This window comes from Poromitra crassiceps, assembly GCF_964638095.1.
Source record: "Poromitra crassiceps genome assembly, chromosome: 2".
Classification (NCBI taxonomy): Eukaryota; Metazoa; Chordata; class Actinopteri; order Beryciformes; family Melamphaidae; genus Poromitra; species Poromitra crassiceps.
Genome location: NC_139624.1, coordinates 17910024 through 17931742, shown reverse-complemented (window position 1 = coordinate 17931742; position 21719 = coordinate 17910024). Strand labels below are relative to the sequence as shown.

At 43.5% G+C, this 21719-nt stretch overlaps 1 protein-coding gene across 1 annotated transcript in view; it reads left to right on the top strand.

Moving 5' to 3' along the window:
* The window catches only part of tmem178bb (transmembrane protein 178Bb), a gene marked incomplete at both ends in the record, with an annotated part of 140839 nt that overhangs the window by 55564 nt on the left and 63556 nt on the right, over positions 1-21719 (top strand). The window contains one exon of the mRNA XM_083653734.1: positions 21131-21244. Within this exon, the coding sequence (XP_083509860.1) occupies positions 21131-21244 (114 nt within the window). The remainder of the gene's footprint in view (positions 1-21130; positions 21245-21719) is intronic.

Here is a 21719-nt window from a genome sequence, read left to right as displayed (position 1 = left end):
CTGGATTAAAGAAAGGACACTCTGTGGTGTTGACTGGTGTTTGTTATGTAAATGTGCGCATTTGTTTTCGTTGTCTCAGTCAGATCATGACTGCCAAGCAGCTAGCTACGTTAGCTTCACGTTATTAGGCCTACATGTAACGTTAGCGGGTTGCTTTTGGAGTTGACACAAACCCTTGATGTTTCTTTTCGTGTAAAGCATGAGGTTCTCTATGGTTTAGGCCAGCGCTGGGAGCATGAAGTGCTTTAAATGCGGGGATGTTTGGTCACAACGAGCTTGAGGAACTATGTACGCTAGGCTATGGCCAGCTAGCTAACATTAGCCACAACAGCTAACGTTAACGTCAATGACTGTATGTTAACGCTAAACAAATCCGCTGCCTCTTCCCCACGTTTGGTTTAACGTAACACCAGCTCAGACTTTCCCCTAATCTCAGAAACCTTGCGGGACATGTATTGCAACATTTATGTTGGGCTGGTATCCATGGCTAGGCTACACTGGCTACTACTGGGAGACATGGCAGCTGCCTGTGTTTGGTGCCTCCGCTAAATAGTCCGTGCGGAAACGAAGCGAGAGAGACAGGTTCCTCTCCTTCCAGCGCCGTCTGCGCCGCATGGGAGTTTAAACTGACGGACTGTTGTGAAACAAAACACTCGGTGTAGCGGAGCCTCTGCGGTTATATAACCGTGACGTTTTAAATCGCGGTTAATAGTCAAACCGGTTAACCCCTGCATCCCTAGGTGTAACGTCATGTACCGTAATGTGAAGAGGTGTAACGTCATGTACCGTAATGTGAAGGAGTGTAACGTCATGTACCGTAATGTGAAGAGGTGTAACATCATGTACCGTAATGTGAAGGAGTGTAACGTCATGTACCGTAATGTGAAGGAGTGTAACATCATGTACCATAATGTGAAGGAGTGTAACGTCATGTACCGTAATGTGAAGGAGTGTAACGTCATGTACCGTAATGTGAAGGAGTGTAACGTCATGTACCGTAATGTGAAGAGGTGTAACGTCATGTACCGTAATGTGAAGGAGTGTAACGTCATGTACCGTAATGTGAAGAGGTGTAACGTCATGTACCGTAATGTGAAGGACTGTAACGTCATGTACCGTAATGTGAAGGAGTGTAACATCATGTACCATAATGTGAAGAGGTGTAACGTCATGTACCGTAATGTGAAGAGGTGTAACATCATGTACCGTAATGTGAAGGAGTGTAACGTCATGTACCGTAATGTGAAGAGGTGTAACATCATGTACCATAATGTGAAGAGGTGTAACATCATGTACCGTAATGTGAAGGAGTGTAACGTCATGTACCATAATGTGAAGGAGTGTAACATCATGTACCATAATGTGAAGAGGTGTAACATCATGTACCGTAATGTGAAGAGGTGTAACATCATGTACCATAATGTGAAGAGGTGTAACATCATGTACCGTAATGTGAAGGAGTGTAACATCATGTACCGTAATGTGAAGAGGTGTAACATCATGTACCATAATGTGAAGAGGTGTAACATCATGTACCGTAATGTGAAGGAGTGTAACATCATGTACCGTAATGTGAAGGAGTGTAACGTCATGTACCGTAATGTGAAGGAGTGTAACGTCATGTACCATAATGTGAAGAGGTGTAACGTCATGTACCGTAATGTGAAGAGGTGTAACGTCATGTACCGTAATGTGAAGAGGTGTAACGTCATGTACCGTAATGTGAAGGAGTGTAACGTCATGTACCATAATGTGAAGGAGTGTAACGTCATGTACCGTAATGTGAAGGAGTGTAACGTCATGTACCGTAATGTGAAGGGGTGTAACGTCATGTACCGTAATGTGAAGAGGTGTAACGTCATGTACCGTAATGTGAAGGGGTGTAACGTCATGTACCGTAATGTGAAGGGGTGTAACGTCATGTACCGTAATGTGAAGGGGTGTAACGTCATGTACCGTAATGTGAAGGAGTGTAACGTCATGTACCGTAATGTGAAGGAGTGTAACGTCATGTACCGTAATGTGAAGGGGTGTAACGTCATGTACCGTAATGTGAAGGGGTGTAACGTCATGTACCGTAATGTGAAGAGGTGTAACGTCATGTACCGTAATGTGAAGGAGTGTAACGTCATGTACCGTAATGTGAAGAGGTGTAACGTCATGTACCGTAATGTGAAGAGGTGTAACGTCATGTACCGTAATGTGAAGGAGTGTAACGTCATGTACCGTAATGTGAAGAGGTGTAACGTCATGTACCGTAATGTGAAGAGGTGTAACGTCATGTACCGTAATGTGAAGAGGTGTAACGTCATGTACCATAATGTGAAGAGGTGTAACGTCATGTACCGTAATGTGAAGAGGTGTAACGTCATGTACCGTAATGTGAAGAGGTGTAACGTCATGTACCGTAATGTGAAGGAGTGTAACGTCATGTACCGTAATGTGAAGAGGTGTAACGTCATGTACCGTAATGTGAAGAGGTGTAACGTCATGTACCGTAATGTGAAGGAGTGTAACGTCATGTACCGTAATGTGAAGAGGTGTAACGTCATGTACCGTAATGTGAAGGAGTGTAACGTCATGTACCGTAATGTGAAGAGGTGTAACGTCATGTACCGTAATGTGAAGAGGTGTAACATCATGTACCGTAATGTGAAGAGGTGTAACGTCATGTACCGTAATGTGAAGAGGTGTAACGTCATGTACCGTAATGTGAAGAGGTAGATTTTTCAGTAGAACTAATTTCTCCTTCAGCTCAGCTGTTAATCACCTTCTGTGAGGGCTTTTGACTTAAAGGCAGCATTTCTGCATGTTAACCTCAAGTTTTGGAACTTTGACTATGTTTAGCCATAGATATCTGACATCATAACACAATATATAAATAACTGAAATAGGTAAAAGGCATAGTAGGTCCCCTTTAAACAACTTCACATTCACCACCATGTCAGTAACTTGTCGTCACAGTATTTATTTAACGTGCAAACATATTTATACAACTAGAAAAGGTTACATTTCAGGAATTGAATGCCCTGATGCACATCCTGTCTAAGGTTGTGAAATTGTGAATCGGTGAGAGGAACGATGAGAAACTGCATCTCAAACAAAAAAGGCCTTCCATGAAATTGGACTCTTGTTCAAATCCTTACATCCTTAAAATGACTTCCCCTCCTTCTGCTTCATAAACAAAATCCAAAACAACCTGGCTATCTAGAACATAATTACTAAAGAACAATCACTCACTGAATACAACTTTCCACTATCAGCAGTGGTAACACCATTCTAGTGTCAAAATCTGCACAGCCATCATTATGCACAGTGAAGCTCAGACATCCTTGTAGCAACAGAAAGACATTTTTGATTTTCATTAGGGTACTTTGGTGTTCAGTTATAGTTTTTCAGTATAACTAATTTCTCCATCTATTCAAATCAGGTTTATGACAGTTAGTTGTTTTTCAGTACAACTAATTTCTCCTATTCAAATCAGGTTTCAGTTTAGTTCAGTTAGGTTTTTTTTCAGTACAACTTATTTCTCAATCTATTCATATCAGGTTTTAGTATAGTTCAGTTAGTTGTTTTTTTCCAGTACAACTTATTTCTTCAGCTATTCACATCAGGTTTCAGTTTAGTTCAGTTAGTTAGTTTTTCAATAACTTCTTTCTCAATCTATTCTGAATCATATCAGCTTTCAGTTTAGTTCAGTTAGTTGTTTTTCAGTACAACTTATTTCTCTATCTATTCTGAATCATATCAGGTATCAGTTTAGTTCAGTTAGTTGTTTTTTCAACTTATTTCTCCATCTATTCATATCAGGTTTCAGTTTAGTTCACTTAGTTGTTTTTAGTACAACTAATTTCTCCATCTTTTCATATCAGGTTTCAGTTCAGTTTAGTTCACTTAGTTGTTTTTAGTACAACTAATTTCTCCTATTCAAATCAGGTTTCAGTTCAGTCCAGTTAGTTGTTTTTTTAGTACAAGTAATTTCTCTGTTTATTCATATCAGGTTTCAGTTTAGTTCACTTAGTTGTTTTTAGTACAACTAATTTCTCCATCTTTTCACATCAGGTTTCAGTTCAGTTAGTTGTTTTTCAATACACCTTATTTCTCCATCTTTTCATATCAGGTTTCAGTTCAGTTTAGTTCACTTAGTTGTTTTTAGTACAACTAATTTCTCCTATTCAAATCAGGTTTCAGTTCAGTCCAGTTAGTTGTTTTTTAGTACAAGTAATTTCTCTGTTTATTCATATCAGGTTTCAGTTTAGTTCACTTAGTTGTTTTTAGTACAACTAATTTCTCCATCTTTAGTTTAAACCTGTGTCAATGTTTACATGTGTCGATTTGAGAATAAAAAGAAAAATGTATTTTATGTATTTGAAATACACAAAATACAAGATCTGAAAGTATCTTGATACAAATTACATCTCATTTTTCTCTGCCCAGCCAAATACAAATTACAAAATACAAAAAAGTAGTTGAAATACGTATTTCAAATACAAGTATTTCAAATACTGCCCATCTCTGCTGACGGCTGTGTCCATGTTTTGGTGTTCATTGCCAGCACTCAAATAAACTCGCCTCAGTCGCCTGGAGTTAAAGCCATGGTGGCAAACTAAACTCGGTACCCTCGGTACCATGAAAAACAGGTACCGTTCAGTACCGTAGCAATGTAGTACCGTCGGTACTAGTCGGTTTAGTACTTGGTCGGTACTGTACCGACCAAGTACCGAAGTACCAAGAACCGTGACAACACTAGTTTGAGATGAGACTTCCTCTGGTGTCGGGAGACAAGCGGTGAAGAGGTGTAATGTGACTAATGTAGCGTTCCCTAGCCAAGAAATCAAACAGTGAAAGAGCAACACGGATTTAGACCATCCCAAGGCAGAGAAAGTAGACCATCCCCAGACAGAGACAGCAGACCATCTCCAGGCAGAGAGAGAGGAGCTTTAGACCATCCCTAGGCAGAGAGAGCACAGCTTTAGGCCATCCCCAGGCAGAGAGAGCACAGTTTTAGACTATCCCTATGCAGAGAGAGAGAGAGAGAGAGCAGACCATCTCCAAGCAGAGAGGGAGAGAGAGCAGACCATCCCCAGGCACAGAGAGAGAGCAGACCATCCCCAGGCACAGAGAGAGAGAGTAGAGCATCCCCCAGACAGAGACAGAGAGAGCAGACCATCCCCAGGCAGAGACAGAGAGAGCAGACCATCCAGAGCCAGAGAGAGGGCAGAGCACTCCCAGACAGAGAGAGAGAGAGAGAGAGCAGACCATCCCCAGGCAGAGAGAGAGAGAGAGAGAGAGCAGACCACCCCCAGGAAGGGAGAGAGAGATCAGACCATCCCCAGAGAGAAGACCATCCCCAGGCAGAGAGAGAGAGAGAGAGAGAGAGTAGACCATCCCCAGGCAGAGAGAGAGAGAGAGAGCAGACCATCCCCAGGCAGAGAGAGAGAGAGAGAGAGAGAGTAGACCATCCCCAGGCAGAGAGAGAGAGAGAGAGAGCAGACCATCCCCAGGCAGAGAGAGAGAGAGAGAGAGAGAGCAGACCATCCCCAGGCAGAGAGAAAGAGAGAGAGAGAGCAGACCATCCCCAGGCAGAGAGAGAGAGAGAGAGAGAGCAGACCATCCCCAGGCAAAGAGAGAGAGAGCAGACCATCCCCAGGCAGAGAGCGGAGCAGATGGTGATTGATGGAGAAGGATATTGAAGGTATCACACAAGCTTAGCATCAGATTACTCCTCATTCTCATTGTGCACTTCTGCTTCACATCCTCACAGTCTGATGCTCCTGCTTCACATCCTCACAGTCTGATGCTCCTGCTTCACATCCTCACAGTCTGATGCTCCTGCTTCACATCCACACAGTCTGATGCTCCTGTTCATTCACATGCTCACAGTCTGATGCTCCTGGTTATTCTCATCCTCACAGTCTGATGCTCCTGTTCATTCACATGCTCACAGTCTGATGCTCCTGTTCATTCACATCCTCACAGTCTGATGCTCCTGCTTCACATCCTCACAGTCTGATGCTCCCGGTCATTCACATCCACACAGTCTGATGCTCCTGTTCATTCACATCCTCACAGTCTGATGCTCCTGTTCATTCTCATCCTCACAGTCTGATGCTCCTGTTCATTCACATGCTCACAGTCTGATGCTCCTGTTCATTCACATCCTCACAGTCTGATGCTCCCGTTCATTCACATCCACACAGTCTGATGCTCCTGTTCATTCTCATCCTCACAGTCTGATGCTCCTGTTCATTCTCATCCTCACAGTCTGATGCTCCTGTTCATTCACATCCTCACAGTCTGATGCTCCTGTTCATTCTCATCCTCACAGTCTGATGCTCCTGTTCATTCACATCCTCACAGTCTGATGCTCCTGTTCATTCTCATCCTCACAGTCTGATGCTCCTGTTCATTCTCATCCTCACAGTCTGATGCTCCTGCTTCATTCTCATCCTCACAGTCTGATGCTCCTGCTTCATTCACATCCTCACAGTCTGATGCTCCTGTTCATTCACATGCTCACAGTCTGATGCTCCCGTTCATTCACATCCTCACAGTCTGATGCTCCTGTTCATTCACATCCTCACAGTCTGATGCTCCTGTTCATTCTCATCCTCACAGTCTGATGCTCCTGTTCATTCACATCCTCACAGTCTGATGCTCCTGTTCATTCACATCCTCACAGTCTGATGCTCCTGTTCATTCTCATCCTCACAGTCTGATGCTCCTGTTCATTCACATCCTCACAGTCTGATGCTCCTGCTTCACATCCTCACAGTCTGATGCTCCTGCTTCACATCCTCACAGTCTGATGCTCCTGTTCATTCTCATCCTCACAGTCTGATGCTCCTGCTTCATTCACATCCTCACAGTCTGATGCTCCTGTTCATTCACATCCTCACAGTCTGATGCTCCTGCTTCACATCCTCACAGTCTGATGCTCCTGTTCATTCACATGCTCACAGTCTGATGCTCCTGTTCATTCTCATCCTCACAGTCTGATGCTCCTGTTCATTCACATCCTCACAGTCTGATGCTCCTGTTCATTCTCATCCTCACAGTCTGATGCTCCTGTTCATTCACATCCTCACAGTCTGATGCTCCTGTTCATTCTCATCCTCACAGTCTGATGCTCCCGTTCATTCTCATTCTGCACTCCTGCTTCACATCCTCACAGTCTGATGCTCCCGTTCATTCACATCCTCACAGTCTGATGCTCCCGTTCATTCTCATTCTGCACTCCTGCTTCACATCCTCACAGTCTGATGCTCCTGTTCATTCCTATTTCGTACTTTACACATCAGTGGGGGGTGAACTCCTCAACTTAAGACACATTTGCCACTTGTTCAATGTATTTACCTGCCAATAGCCTACTGTGTCTGCATTACTGTATTTAGGCTTTTGCATACATTTGCAGAAGTGTTTTGGGTGCGTTCACACCAAACATGTTTGGAGTGGTTTAACTGAAAGCTTTATTGCGGTTCACTTGGCCAGGTGAGAACAATGCCATTCGAGCTTAATCAACCAAACTGGTGTGTGTTTTGTTAGAAGTGAGATTGTAATCTGAACCAACTACAGGAAACAGCGGGTATATGGGTGTAAGGAAACAGATGTTGACATGTGATAGCCATGCTTGGAGAGCCTAGCATAACAAAATGAAGTCTGGACTGAAGCTGTCCCTTCATGTGTTCTTACAGTAATTGCTATGAGCACCAGAGAAGAAGGGCATGAATGCCAAGGGGTAACTTCCGGTTCAGAAAAATGAAGCTGAAGTGTCTTAAACCTGCATTATTTCTAATAGCCTGCAGGGGCTGACTCCACTCGCTGCAAAAAGAAGTCTGATTGCATGGAAGTCAATGGGAAAATTACCTTACTTCTCACTTGATTTATTACATCAGTAATTAGGCTGTGACGTAGTCGCAATACCGCGGTTATGTGCTACTTTTTCGCCGTGGAAAGAACATTTCAAAACTGTCACAGCCCTACTCAGTAAACACGTTCCTAATGAGTTCATGCTTTCAATCACTAGTTTCAAGTCTTCCTCAATACAGCATGATATTCATTTAGTCAATTATGGCCCCAATTAGAGTCAAATAGACGATAAAGCAGATGTTTTGGGGCATGATTGACAGGTCACCTGTCCAGTGATCGCTGCGGCTCTGTGGGAAACCGCTGGTCTCGCACTGTCAAACTCAAGGCTTCAAAACGAGAGTTCACAAACCAATGGCCGGGTGATGTCACGGTGCCTACATCCATATTTTTATACAGTATATCGTGAATGCGTAATTAAAGTTACAGGGACTCGCCAAATTGGCAAAATATCTGAACTTTGGGGATTTTATCAAAACTGTCCAATCAATAAGCTACTTGTGAGTCCATGTGACTGTTTGTACAAGCCATTGTTTCCTTGCAACAAGGCAAACAAACTGTAGGTGTGATTGCACCCTTAGACAATTCAAATGAAGGGTTGGTGCAATTCAATTAGTGCGATTAGGGAGGCAAGTGTGTGTTAAGGTTATTTTCACTCTCAACATGTTTGTGTGTGTGTGTGTGTGTGTGTGTGTGTGTGTGTGTGTGTGTGTGTGTGTGTGTGTGTGTGCCAGGCTGAGGATTGAGTCACTAGCTAGGCTGCACTGTAGGACCAGCTGTTGGCTGCTGAAGAAAGCTGTTGACTCATGTTAGTTCACGTCTTCAGTGACCCAGACAAAGTGACTGTGCTTTGGCGTGAATACATAATTGCTTCTCCACAGGTAAATATTTGGAAATGGTCGCAACTAGGATGCTGATCACTGCATTAGGCTGCTGATTGTTGCAATTAGGCTGCTGATCACTGCAACTAGGCTGCTGATTGGTGCAACTAGGCTGCTGATCACTGCAACTAGGCTGCTGATCGCTGCAACTAGGCTGCTGATCACTGCAACTATTTTGCTGATCACTGCAACGAGACCGCTGATCACTGCAACTAGGCCGCTGATCACTGCAACTAGGCTACTGATCACTGCAACGAGATGGCTGATCACAGCAACTAGGCTGCTGATCGCTGCAACTAGGCTACTGATCACTGCAACTAGGCTGCTGATCAGTGCAACTATTATGCTGATCACTTGCATCCAGCTCTTGAACAGAGCAGTCGCTTTATTTCTCACTCTCCCTTATCTCCCTTCTTTCCCTCTGCCTGCAACAACTCCCAGGGCAAACTTGCATTCGTCTACTCGAAATGACAAATATGGATTTATTGGATTTAAGCTGGTCTCTCAACGCAAATCAACTAAACCTTTTGGGGTCCGGGGAACCCCCACCCTCTGCCCAGACGGATTTCGCCGCGGGACACGGGAAGACAACAGCAATTGACCCTAGGCTGTGACGTCATGAAAATTGAGATGGGCGGTCAGTGAATTTGAACTGTGAATTTGAACTGTGCTGGATATATCAGAGAAATTCCACTGATCTGCAATAAGGAGAATATGAACTAATGTTGGCAATCAGAGACTTGACACCTGCTGTTGACTTTCTGGTCTGTGTGACCCTGGTCTGTGTGACGGAAAGGAATTCCAGGCAACCAAAACATTTCATCCTAATCTGGACTCTCTACTGCCAAGGACGCAGCTCTCCTGATATTTTCGTCTGCAACTGAGCTCTTCCCCCCCCCCCAAACCCCCCGTCTTGTTCAGCTCTTGCACCATCCACCCCACCCCCCCCCCCTCTCCCTCTTCCTCCGATATACATCCATCTGGCGCTGATCACAGCGAGCCACTTGCGTTGTTTGAGGAGCTAATGCAACGGTGGCGCTGCGCACGTGGCGACCCGGCTGAGGGCAGTAGATGGTCCTTTGGAATCTGTACATAATGCAACAAATGTTTATGTATTGTATAATATTGAAGTGCGCCTTTATTACTTTAAAACTAGTAATAATGTATCTCAATTCTGAAGTGTGCCGTTATTACTAATCTCAAACTAGTAATGATGTTGTAATTATCCACTACTGTCTGATGTGAACCAAAGTGCCCTTCTGGGACATACGAATAAACTTGAACTTGAACTTGAACTTGAACTAGGCCGCTGATCTCTGCAACTAGGCCGCTGATCTCTGCAACTAGGCTGCTGATTGCTGCAACTAGGCTGCTGATCACTGCAACTAGGCTGCTGATCACTGCAACTAGGCTGCTGATCAGGGCAACTAGGCTGTTGATCACTGCAACTATTCTGCTGATTGCTGCAACTAGGCTGCTGATCACTGCAACTAGGCTGCTGATCACTGCAACTAGGCTGCTGATCAGGGCAACTAGGCTGTTGATCACTGCAACTATTCTGCTGATCGCTGCAACTAGGCTGCTGATCACTGCAACTAGGCCGCTGATAGCGGCAACTAGGCCGCTGGTCACTGCAACTATTCTGCTGATCGCTGCAACTAGGCCGCTGATAGCTGCCTGCAACTAGGCTGCTGATCATTGCAACTAGGCTGCTGATCACTGCAACTAGGCTGCTGATCACTGCAACTAGGCTGCTGATCACTGCAACTAGGCTGCTGATCAGTGCAACTAGGCTGCTGATCAGTGCAACTAGGCTGCTGATCAGTGCAACTAGGCTGCTGATCACTGCAACTAGGCTGCTGATCACTGCAACTATTATGCTGATCGCTGCAAGTAGGCTGCTGATCACTGCAACTATTCTGCTGATCGCTGCAACGAGACCGCTGATCATTGCAACTAGGCTGCTGATAGCTGCAACTAGGCCGCTGATCACTGCAACTAGGCTGCTGATCACTGGAACTATTTTGCTGATCTCTGCAACTAGGCTGCTGATCACTGCAACTATTTTGCTGATCACTGCATTAGGGCCTGTGTCGACCTAGCGTCTTTTCATCAGCTCCGGCGTCTATTTTCAGTTGTTTCCAATGGGGGGAGAGCGTATGTGAGCGCACACGGACGTCTAGAGAAAGTGCGCTGCGTCCAGCGTCTATTTTCACAGCGCTCTGGCATTTTTGTGCGCCCGACTCCCAGCGCTCCCAGCTGAAATTATTTTAACTTTTCAGAAAGACGCAGGTGTTGGGTGCTCCTTTTCTGGCAACTAATCATATGGAGAAACTATCGCAACAGAGACAGAAAGGCTCAATTGTGGGAGCAGATCGGCTAGACACTTAATATTTCTGGTGAGTGTTGAGCTAAATCACTGTATGTGTGTTGTTTGCTAATGTTAGCTGTCAGCTATCAAGCTACTACCGCACTGCACCGCATCAACTAACGTTAGTTTCAGACTGCTTCCTTGTTATATTGTGCGCAGAGATTTCACTTCTTAATCAGTGAAAATGCAGTACAAAGAATCATGCCATTGCATGGGTGGAAGAAAATAATAATTACTGGATTTAATACATTTTCATTCTTAATAATTCACTCTTACTTTTTTTTAGGACCCTGACTCTCAAGTATATTCTAAGCTGAGTTTAATATCTACAAACACACAGCCCCATTTCACAAATCAATTCAATGTCAGCCAAGACAGACATGAAGGTGGATTTCCACCTTAGCAAACAACTGCTCCAGCGATAATTGATCTGGTGTGTAATGGGATAATTGATCTGGTGTGTAATGTGAATACTACTCAGCAAATTGAGCCCGATCAATAGGCTACTGAAGTGACTGATCAGACTTTTCCTTCCGGCCCTCTTGTCAGACAACCTCTTGACAGGCTTTCCTTTCAGCCCAGCACACATGTAGCCATGCTATCAGCCACATGTAGCCTAGCCATGCTATCACGCACATGTAGCCTAGCATGCAATCTGACACCCAATCCAATATTCCTCTTGAGAACGATAAGAGCCTTTTTCTAGCCCAGATTTAGCTCAGTGAGAGAGAGAGGGAGAGGGAGAGGGAGACAGACAGACAGAGAGGCAGACATACAGAGAGAGAGAGGGAGAGAGAGACCCTATGGGATGCAACAGTGATTTCCAGTTGGTTGGCTGCGTGGTGACTTCAGCTTCTGTTTTATTAAAAACTGTCATGGGGGAAACAACAAGTCACTTAAAGAGCATGGTGCAGGTTGGAGACCACATTGCATTAATATGTGGAAGGGGTATATAGTAATGGGATTTGGGGGATTTTTTTTCTTCCAATCACACATACAGTAGGTGCATTTAGACTAGTTTTTGTAACCAGCAGGGGGCACTGGTCAATTTCATGGACCTAACACTTGTGATGTCACAGGGATGCAAACTCACCTTTAGGTGACAGTCCACATTTTTCAGCCCAAAATATTAGGATTTCTGAGTGGTTTTATGTCTGCCCTGCTATCTGTCACCTTTTTTCATTCTCCATGACTTTGCATCCCTGTGTCAGCCCCAGCAGAACATTCTCCTCTTGTGATGTCACTCCTGTTGTTATGTCACACGCCCATTTATAAAATGTCACCTTTTAGTATTTTCACTGTAATCACGAGCCCAAAATGTAAATTCAGATTTATTCTTTTTTACCTGCACCATGCTCTTTAAAGCTGCATTCAGCGATGTGCCAGCTGTATTCGTTTGGAGGAGTCCCCCCTCCCCTCCCTACATCATACACGGGAGCACGCCCAGGCAAGCTGCCTGCCTGCACGCACCTCCAATATGGCAGCGGTCTGCATCAAACTGTAGCTAAACACAACAGCAGTGTAAGCACAATATCAACCGTACCACTTTCCAGCCACCTACTGAAATTAAATCAGAGACATTACGTTACACCCGCATGGTAACTTTAGTATGGTTATGGTGTTTGCTAATACAAATATGTCCTAATGGCTAACTTAGATCGATAGCTGGCCACGAGTAGCGTAGCTAGTAGCCGAGCTAGCCATCAGTAGGAGACAAGTAGATAAACACCACTGGCTAACCAAGCTATTACAACAATTTTTGCAAACATGTCTAGAGCAAAGCCAATTAGCTCTCTAATGGCAACTTATAGAGAGCCAAAGTGAAACGTCACTTCCTGCTTTCTCCCTGTACCAGCACTGGAAAAAATAGGAATGGCAGTGAGCGGAAAATAACGTTACTTTTTTGATCCCGTTTGAATTGTGCCACGGGGTGCCAACGTTAATTTTGTCATTTTAAAACACACACTATGTTTTAAATTGACAAAATTAACATTGGCACCCTGTGGCACAATTCAGGCCTGTACTGTATGTAGACCTGTATTGTATGTAGGCCTGTATTGTATGTAGGCCTGTATTGTATGTAGACCTGTATTGTATGTAGGCCTGTATTGTATGTAGGCCTGTATTGTATGTAGACCTGTATTGTATGTAGGCCTGTACTGTATGTAGACCTGTATTGTATGTAGGCCTGTATTGTATGTAGGCCTGTACTGTATGTAGGCCTGTATTGTATGTAGGCCTGTACTGTATGTAGGCCTGTATTGTATGTAGGCCTGTATTGTATGTAGGCCTGTACTGTATGTAGGCCTGTATTGTATGTAGGCCTGTACTGTATGTAGACCTGTATTGTATGTAGGCCTGTACTGTATGTAGACCTGTATTGTATGTAGGCCTGTATTGTATGTAGGCCTGTATTGTATGTAGGCCTGTATTGTATGTAGGCCTGTATTGTATGTAGGCCTGTATTGTATGTAGGCCTGTACTGTATGTAGGCGTGTGCTGTATAGACCTGTATTGTATGTAGGCCTGTACTGTATGTAGGCCTGTATTGTATGTAGGCCTGTACTGTATGTAGGCCTGTACTGTATGTAGGCCTGTATTGTATGTAGGCCTGTATTGTCTGTAGGCCTGTATTGTATGTAGGCCTGTATTGTCTGTAGGCCTGTACTGTATGTACTTCAGACTTCAGACTTCAGACAACTTTTAATCCCAGAAGGGCAATTCAGTTTCACAGCCTACCCAATACCTTCAAAAGCTCACAGTGAGCTACAAACTTCAGACATGACAGGACGTAACGTAACAGCATGACATGACATAAACAAACAAATAATGTCAGAGATAACAGATCAGACTCATATAAACATGAACAAGAAATAAAAAGTATACATATATTTCTATATGTAAAGACATGAGAACATGTATAAGAAATAAAAGATATATATGTATGAGCAAGCCTAACCTGTTCGTCACAGGCAGGATACGTACAGCCTGTTGTGCGCTCATACTGTATGAGTGAAGGCATTCATTTAAAATGACTACTGTCTGTGTTTAACAGCCTGACAGCTGAAGGGAAGAAAGACTTGGAGTACCTGTTCATTCTCCTAGGCCTCTACTGTATGTATGCCTGTGCTGTCAGTGACTGTATGTTTAGAGGGTTAGCAGAGTAGAGCAGTGTGAACAGCATTTTGCATGTTGCGTTCAGGTTAGGGCTGCACGATATTGGAAAAAACTGACATTGCGATATTCCCCGCCCATGCGATATATATTGCGATATGAAAAAATACAGATTTTCACCAGATTAGCTCTATTTGAAAGAAAATAATATTTCTAGAATGATTGGGATGATTTTGTAGAGGAGTCCATCTGATTTTGGAGGGGAAATTAGGTATTTTAATGTTTCTCAACCACTGGGCTGTGACCTACTGGTAGGCCTCAGAGCGTCATCTATCAGGGTGCATACACATTTTGACCAATGGATTTCCATGACTTACATACATGAAAAAGTGAGTTATGACATTCTACTTTAAAATGTCACTAGCCTATACTTCACTTAGTGTAATGCAGCCTTTAAAACCAGGGAAAGACAACATGTATGCTGTATCACCATATTACCATCCAACATCTAAGACCATATAGTCTCAAATCACAATACAATATGGATATAAATTTGATATATTGCCCACCCCTAATATTGAGTGCCAGAATCTACCTCCCAATGATGCTATTTGCAGAAAAACATTAGATTTAATTGATTATAATCACTGCTTTCAACTTCTTTCGTTCTTCTAACGTTTCAATAAATCAACAATGAAACACCGCTGCCACTTCACACATGGTTACTTCACACACTTGGTCTGACCCCCCTCCAGAAACTACCAAGTGGTACGCTCCGCATTTGGGGAGTTCCGGTTTTTGAGCGCACGCAGGGCAGTACAGAGAGACGAGGATTCACATGCAGCCGACCGGTGACAAACAATTCATTCGTGAAAAGTAATAAATATACATTTAATTGCCCAGCTATGTCTATTGTCTTTTTATTTTCACCGACATGTTTTGTGTAAATGAGTCGCTATGTATGATTACCTCTACCGTAACGTTACTGCTATCATCTGATGCATCATCAGACTGAGGGGGAGAGAGAGCTGCGGTGATACACGGACAACTTCTCAGTAATCACTTTAGCCTTCGTGTCATAAGTTGCGGTCTTGCTTTTTGGTGTTTCAAAAGTAAATATCTCCACTCCACGGACATGTTGAGTTACAGCAGCCAGCCTGCTGTATACTAGTGCGCTGCAAGCTGTGAACAGGTCCGCCTCCGCAATCACATCGTTTACAGACAGGCTACTGTCAGCAACGCAACATAAGCGAAAACAATTCAATTTTGCTCTCTGTGCATGTTTGTTGTGTTGAAGCTAAGCATTAAATGAGTGAGTACAGTAGCGGGGCGTCTCTCTCCTTTGAGAGAGCCTGCATTTCACTCAGTAGGCTACCCCTAAAGTGAGAGTTTATCAAGCAACATGACGAGTTAATTTGCTTTTGACATCGCACGTCCTGCGATGTGACTATCGCGCATGCGCACATCGCAATGTCGATGTGTAAACGATATATCGTGCAGCCCTAGTTCAGGTGCACTGTAAATGTATGTATTTATTATTATGTATTTATTTTTGCATAAATGCCAGCGCGTGCCACGCAGTCGGCCTGCTATTTGTGGAATCCAGCTCTAGCACATACAGCATGGCTGAACTGATCCCACAAGTGTTCAATTGGCCACCTGATTGGCAGCAACCGGAGCATCCTGTTTGTTTAAATGGGGCCTGATTGGTAGCAGCTGGAGCATCCTGTTTGTTTAAATGGGGCATGATTGGCAGGAGCTGCAGCATCCTGCTGGGTGCTGCTCTCTACCAAAGTGGTAATTTTGGTGTCTGCTCCAAACATGTCACGGTTCTCCAATCTGGATCAGGCCCGTGCTATTGGGGCAGGTTGAAGCTGGTGTTCCCCAGAACCAAGTTGCAGCATTATTTGGAGTAAGCTGTGGTACCATCTCCAAACTCAAGGCCATCCCAGAGCAACGTGTGACCAGGCTGGTGACCAGCATGAGGAGGAGGTGCCAGGCTGTTGTGGCTGCGTATGGTTCATCCAAAGTGGCGTGCCTAACCAAGTTGGTGCCCTAGGCAAGATTTTTGCTGGTGCGCCCCCCCCCCCCCCCCCCCCCCCCCCCAAAGAAAATATAATAAAAATGATATCGCAGCTAATTCCACCACTGCAGTGCAGGCTCAGAATCGGCCTTCCCCAGTGGCGCTGGAAGTACTTTTAGGTAGGGGGTGCTGTAAGGAAGGGAAGAAAATGTGACGTTTTTTGGACTTTCATCCATATTTAGAAGAATATTTAATTTGAAATTAACATTAGGATTATACTGTTGTGATGTCATTATTCAGTATCTTCTCCTTTTCTCATTCACTTTAATGTAAGCACCTGCTCTCCCTTTAGTTGTTTTACACTACAACAGACAGCAACACGGGCATAAACACTGAACTTATTATTATTATTATGGAAAACCAGATTATGATGAAAATCAAACACTTTTGAAGAGAGAGCGTATGGAATAAGATTAGAGCTGGGAAGCACAAACTGTTTTTTTAATGCATTTTGTTGGTGGTATAAACACAAGACAGCCAAATCCAACAATTTCGAAAATCCCATTTCTTGCCACCAGGGGGTGCTGCAGCACCCTCAGCACCCACCTTCCAGCTCCCTTGGGCCTTCCCCCACTCTGGGAAAAAGCTCCGAGCAGGAAGACGGGGGCGTGGCCGCGCAGGGGGTGGGGTGGTATGGATTAGGGACCATGGTGAAAGTGCTGCAGCCCAGGCAGCCAGAAAGCCAGAATTAGAAAAATGATTTCACTATTATTTAAAGACTTAAGACATTGTTGTGCTTATTTTTTGTCTACTATTGTAAAATAATAGTAGGCCTATTATCATGAAAAAGTATTTGTAATTTTTTTTTTTTTTTTAACCCTCTCTGGCGCCCCTAACGGCTCAAGCGCCCCTAGCATTTGCCTAGTTCGCCTAATGGACGGCACGCCACTGTTCATCCACCCGCTAGTGAGGCTCCTGACTGTTCAAGGAATAGGTTGTTCTCAGGTGATGTCACGTCAAGATGGCGACCGCGGCGAGACCTTTGACCATTGGCTTGTTTGCAAACCACATGATCATGCTGCGGGGGCAACCAGGTGAACCAGCAGCCTAGCAAAGCAACCTAGCAAAGTCGGACAAGTTGCTGGAAAAATCGCTTCCTTTCATTGTATATGGATTATCTTATCCACCTTATTTTTGAATGCCCCACTGTACAAATAATTGTGGGTGCAAGTTCCAGTTTAACGTGACTTATTGTTGCAGCTTGCCATTTCCTTTGTTATACTCTGGCTGCAGACCCGAATTATAAACCGGAAACTGGAGTACGTTATAAAAGTTATAAATATAGTCACGTTATAAACAACTAACCAACACAGAAACAGTGTTACTCGAAATGGTTAAAAGTTAAATCAATTTGGTCATTTAGTGGCGTTTTACTGCCATGTAACATAGCTAGCTAGCCGCTAACATTAGCCACAGTAGGCTGCGCACTGCGCTCTTAAAGGGATATTTATCGACGAGATTTCTGCCAAACTGGACCTGATTAGTGATTTGCTCCGTTCGCCCAGACGGGTGTCAAGCTGTCAGCAACAAGGCTGGGAGGATCACACCAGAGGAAAAACGCATAGGCATCATGGCCGCTATAAATAAGGTGGATATGTTTTGCAATCTTCTGGCGATACCTGCAGCGTCGAGCAGCATCCAACCCTCTTGCATACTCGCCTTTCTCCATTCTCCATAGTAGCTCTGGGAGAGCTGCCCCCCACCTGTCATCAGAATCACGTGGTTGCAAACAACCTATAAAATGTAAAATTGCCAATATGTCTTGTTTGTTCCTTGTTACTGAGAGTGTTCAATCATCCAATCCCCCAAACAACTCAAAACAATAGAGTCCATACTAACAGGAGGATACACTGACATTGGCAGGGACATTTGTCACTTTTGACATTGGCGCTATCCGCATAATCAGCTGTGCTGCTCATCCCACTAAATACGAATAAGACAACGTTGCAAAGGGAAATGAACAGGCTTTCATATAAGATAAGATACAATACTGAGGATACACTAACAGCAGAGATATGATCGTCCAAACACAAGTTTCCAAAAAAAAAATTTAGTTTATCTCCTCTCTCACTGTGAGCACTGGGGTACCGACTGCACTGCAGATAAGGAGATGGTCATGAATGGCTAATTACCATTGTCAGCAGTTGTGGTCTCTTGTGGTTTGCTTGTTTGTTTGTGTGTGTGTGCGTGTGTGTGTGCGCGCGCATGCGTGTGTGTGTGTGTGTGTGTGTGTGTGTGTGTGCGTCCTGCGGCCTTGCCAGGACTGATAATGTAGTTCTCAGTACCCCGTGCTGCAGGGTGAATGGGAACAACTCCCCTTTGCATGATTTCGAATCGCACATAGGTTACGCAAAAACCACGCCCTGTGCCCGCCTACGCAGCAGTCAAGCGCCGGGATTGGCCAGGAGCAAGTCTTTTATCTTCTTTTGACAGCTGGAATCTCCCACACCACAAACACTGGAGGGCACGCAGCCCAGCGATTTCATGAACCAACTGAATTGCTCTTGATAGCGGACATTGAAATTAATTATTAGTGTATTAACGCCAATGAAAACGTAACACAAGCTTTTAACACAATCGATTTTTAAACATTTATTTCAAAACATCATTGTAAAATTCAGGCCTTTAGCCAAAGCTTCAATAACAGAGCTCAGCTGACAGTTTAACCTGCAAATGAAAAATATAAAAAATATCAAATTAAAAATACAATAGGTCCCAACAATAAGTCCCAACAATCTACAAAAACATGCAATAATATAAAATCATAGATAAAAAGTTGAATCATACACAATAAATAAAACCAAAAGTAAAGGGTTAGCCTTCCCAATGGCCAGCAGCATCTGTTATTCTGGCCTCATAATAAGCACTGAGGCGGGTGGTCAGAAAGTCAAATAACATTAAAATACATTGTTTGGTGCGATGTAGGATTTTGTCTTTCAATATCCTCATTGCAGCCTCGCTTGGTGTTGTTGCTTCTCACAGGAATGGTGTCCCTGTAACAGAGAGCCCAACATGAGCATGAGCGCCTGTCCAATCCCGGCGTTTGTCTGCTGCGTAGGCGGGCACAGGGCGTGTTTTTTGCGTAACGTATGTGCGATTCGAAATCACGCCTCCCCTTTGGGTACAGCCTCAAGTGGCCATTCGAGGAACTACAGCTTTCAGCATCACTTCCGCAGCTACCCGAGCTACTGTAGCCCACCGGTCGAGAGAGATGTGCAATAGTGGGTAGAACTGGAATGGGAGCAAACACAGTATAACAGGTCAGAGCAGAATAGAGCAAAACAGAGTGGAATAGAACAGCCAAGGCTATTTCTTCAGTTTCTCCAGTAGTTCAGATTGTCTCCTCTCAACATGTCTGTAAGACTCGGGTCGAAACTGTCAAGAAAACATTTAATCTAGAAATCACACAAATCACTATGCCATGGGATTCTGAAAGACTTATTATAATTAGATAATTATACATTGAAAAGCTCCCTTGACTGATTAGTTCAAGGCTTTTGAAGAACACATCATTTCTCTCACAGCCATTGTGCCAAAGACATAATAAAATCAATGAATGTTGAATTTGCTCCTACATCATTGACACAATGGGTTTCATACAGCAGCAGATTGGTATGCTATTGTCTTATGATCATTGACATTTGAGCCATGCGCCAACGTCTGCTAATTTAATTAATGAGTGCAGAAATAACCTCTCCAGTTTAATCATGCCACCGTTTAACAACTGTTACAAACTGGCTCAAGGAAGTAAGAATGAGGGAGTAATACGCCAAAATAAAAGTTCTGACAATAATTTATTAACTAATATTAAGGCAAAAATAACTAGACAACACAAACTACATCAAAGCAAAAGAACAGAACAAAAGCTGAGGAGGGAGACTATGTAGCTGCGGTTACATGAGAATTTTTTTTCCACTCTGAATTCAATCCTTTACGAAGGAAGATTGCCACGCAAGTGAATGCCGACTCGAACGATCGCATTGACATCTGCGGTTACAGTACATGCTCCATAGTCAGAGGTGGAAAGTAACTAATTACATTTACTCATGACTGTAATTGTGTACTTGTACTTTTTTGAGTCATTTTTTAAATCAGTAATTTTACTTTTACTTCAATTTTGTTTGAAGTACTTTGTTACATTTTAAATTGCTTCAGTTACAAAGCAAAATAAATCCAAACTTTCCCCAAGTTTTCTATGAACTGTGGACCAGAAACTGTCCAATCTATTGGCCCGCAGTAACTGCCAGTGTTGCCAACTTGTTTCCAAGGAAAGTAGCTAATTGCTGCCCAAAAACTTGCTTGAAGTCGCCAGATTTGTATTGCGTGCGAGAGATTACATACCCCCAAAAAGTAACTAAGTAACTTTCACTCTGAGTACATTTTAAATGAGCTACTTTTTACTCCTGCTCAAGTAGATTTTTAAGGCAGCTGCATCAGAGTCGAAGTAGCATTAGCAAATTATTTCATATGGGGTTTATTTATCATAACTCTGTTTTTTTGGGTTCATTATTATTACGTTTATTTATTTAAATTCCTATTCTTGTTTCTTTGTATACCACTATGCACTATGCACATCTGCACTGTTTGCATAGCCTAATTGCATTGTCTGTCCCCCCCCCCCAATAAAGATGGAAAACAAGAGCAAAAGTAGCAATTTCTTTAATTAATAAAAAAAAAAGATCAGAAAAATGGTCCGATCCGTGACTCAAAAACCGTGATACCATGTGAACAGTGAGTTTTGTGATCCGTTGCACCCCTAGATGGTCATGATGTCTTTGTCAAATCAAATCTCTGCTCTGTCTTTTTCCCCTGCAGGTTCCATTGCAAGGTGCTCCTACATCAAGTATCACTACTCCTCAGCGACGATACCCAAAAACCTCTCCTACAACATCACCAAGACAATACGGCAGGACGAGTGGCACTCTCTCCGTAAGTCTTGGCGGCAATCTCTCTTCACCGGCAGGAAAGCCTGTTTTTTTTTAACAGACAACATAAAATATCACAAGTGCCACTAATACCATACCATTTTATTTTGACAGACTGTGGCCCAGCCATCTAGAACGGGTTCTGTCTGTCTGTCTGTCTGTCTGTCTGTCTGTCTCTCTGTCTGTCTGTCTGTCCCCACAAACGTTCACCCCAGTAAAGTTGTCATGAACGGGGGAATAGAGGCCAAAACCATTTTTTGAACTGGCTGTAGACATGTTTATTAATAGTATGTCAGTCAGTTGTTGACTACATACAGTACAGACGTTGAAAGAACTATTAGGCTACTTCAATAGGGCACTGAATTATAACACATGTTAGACATTATGCTATTCCGGACTTTTGCTTGAGGAAATTTTCTCTAACTGAATTTTAATTGAATACCCCTGATTTATGCTGTAAAGTCGGGCGTTATAACTTG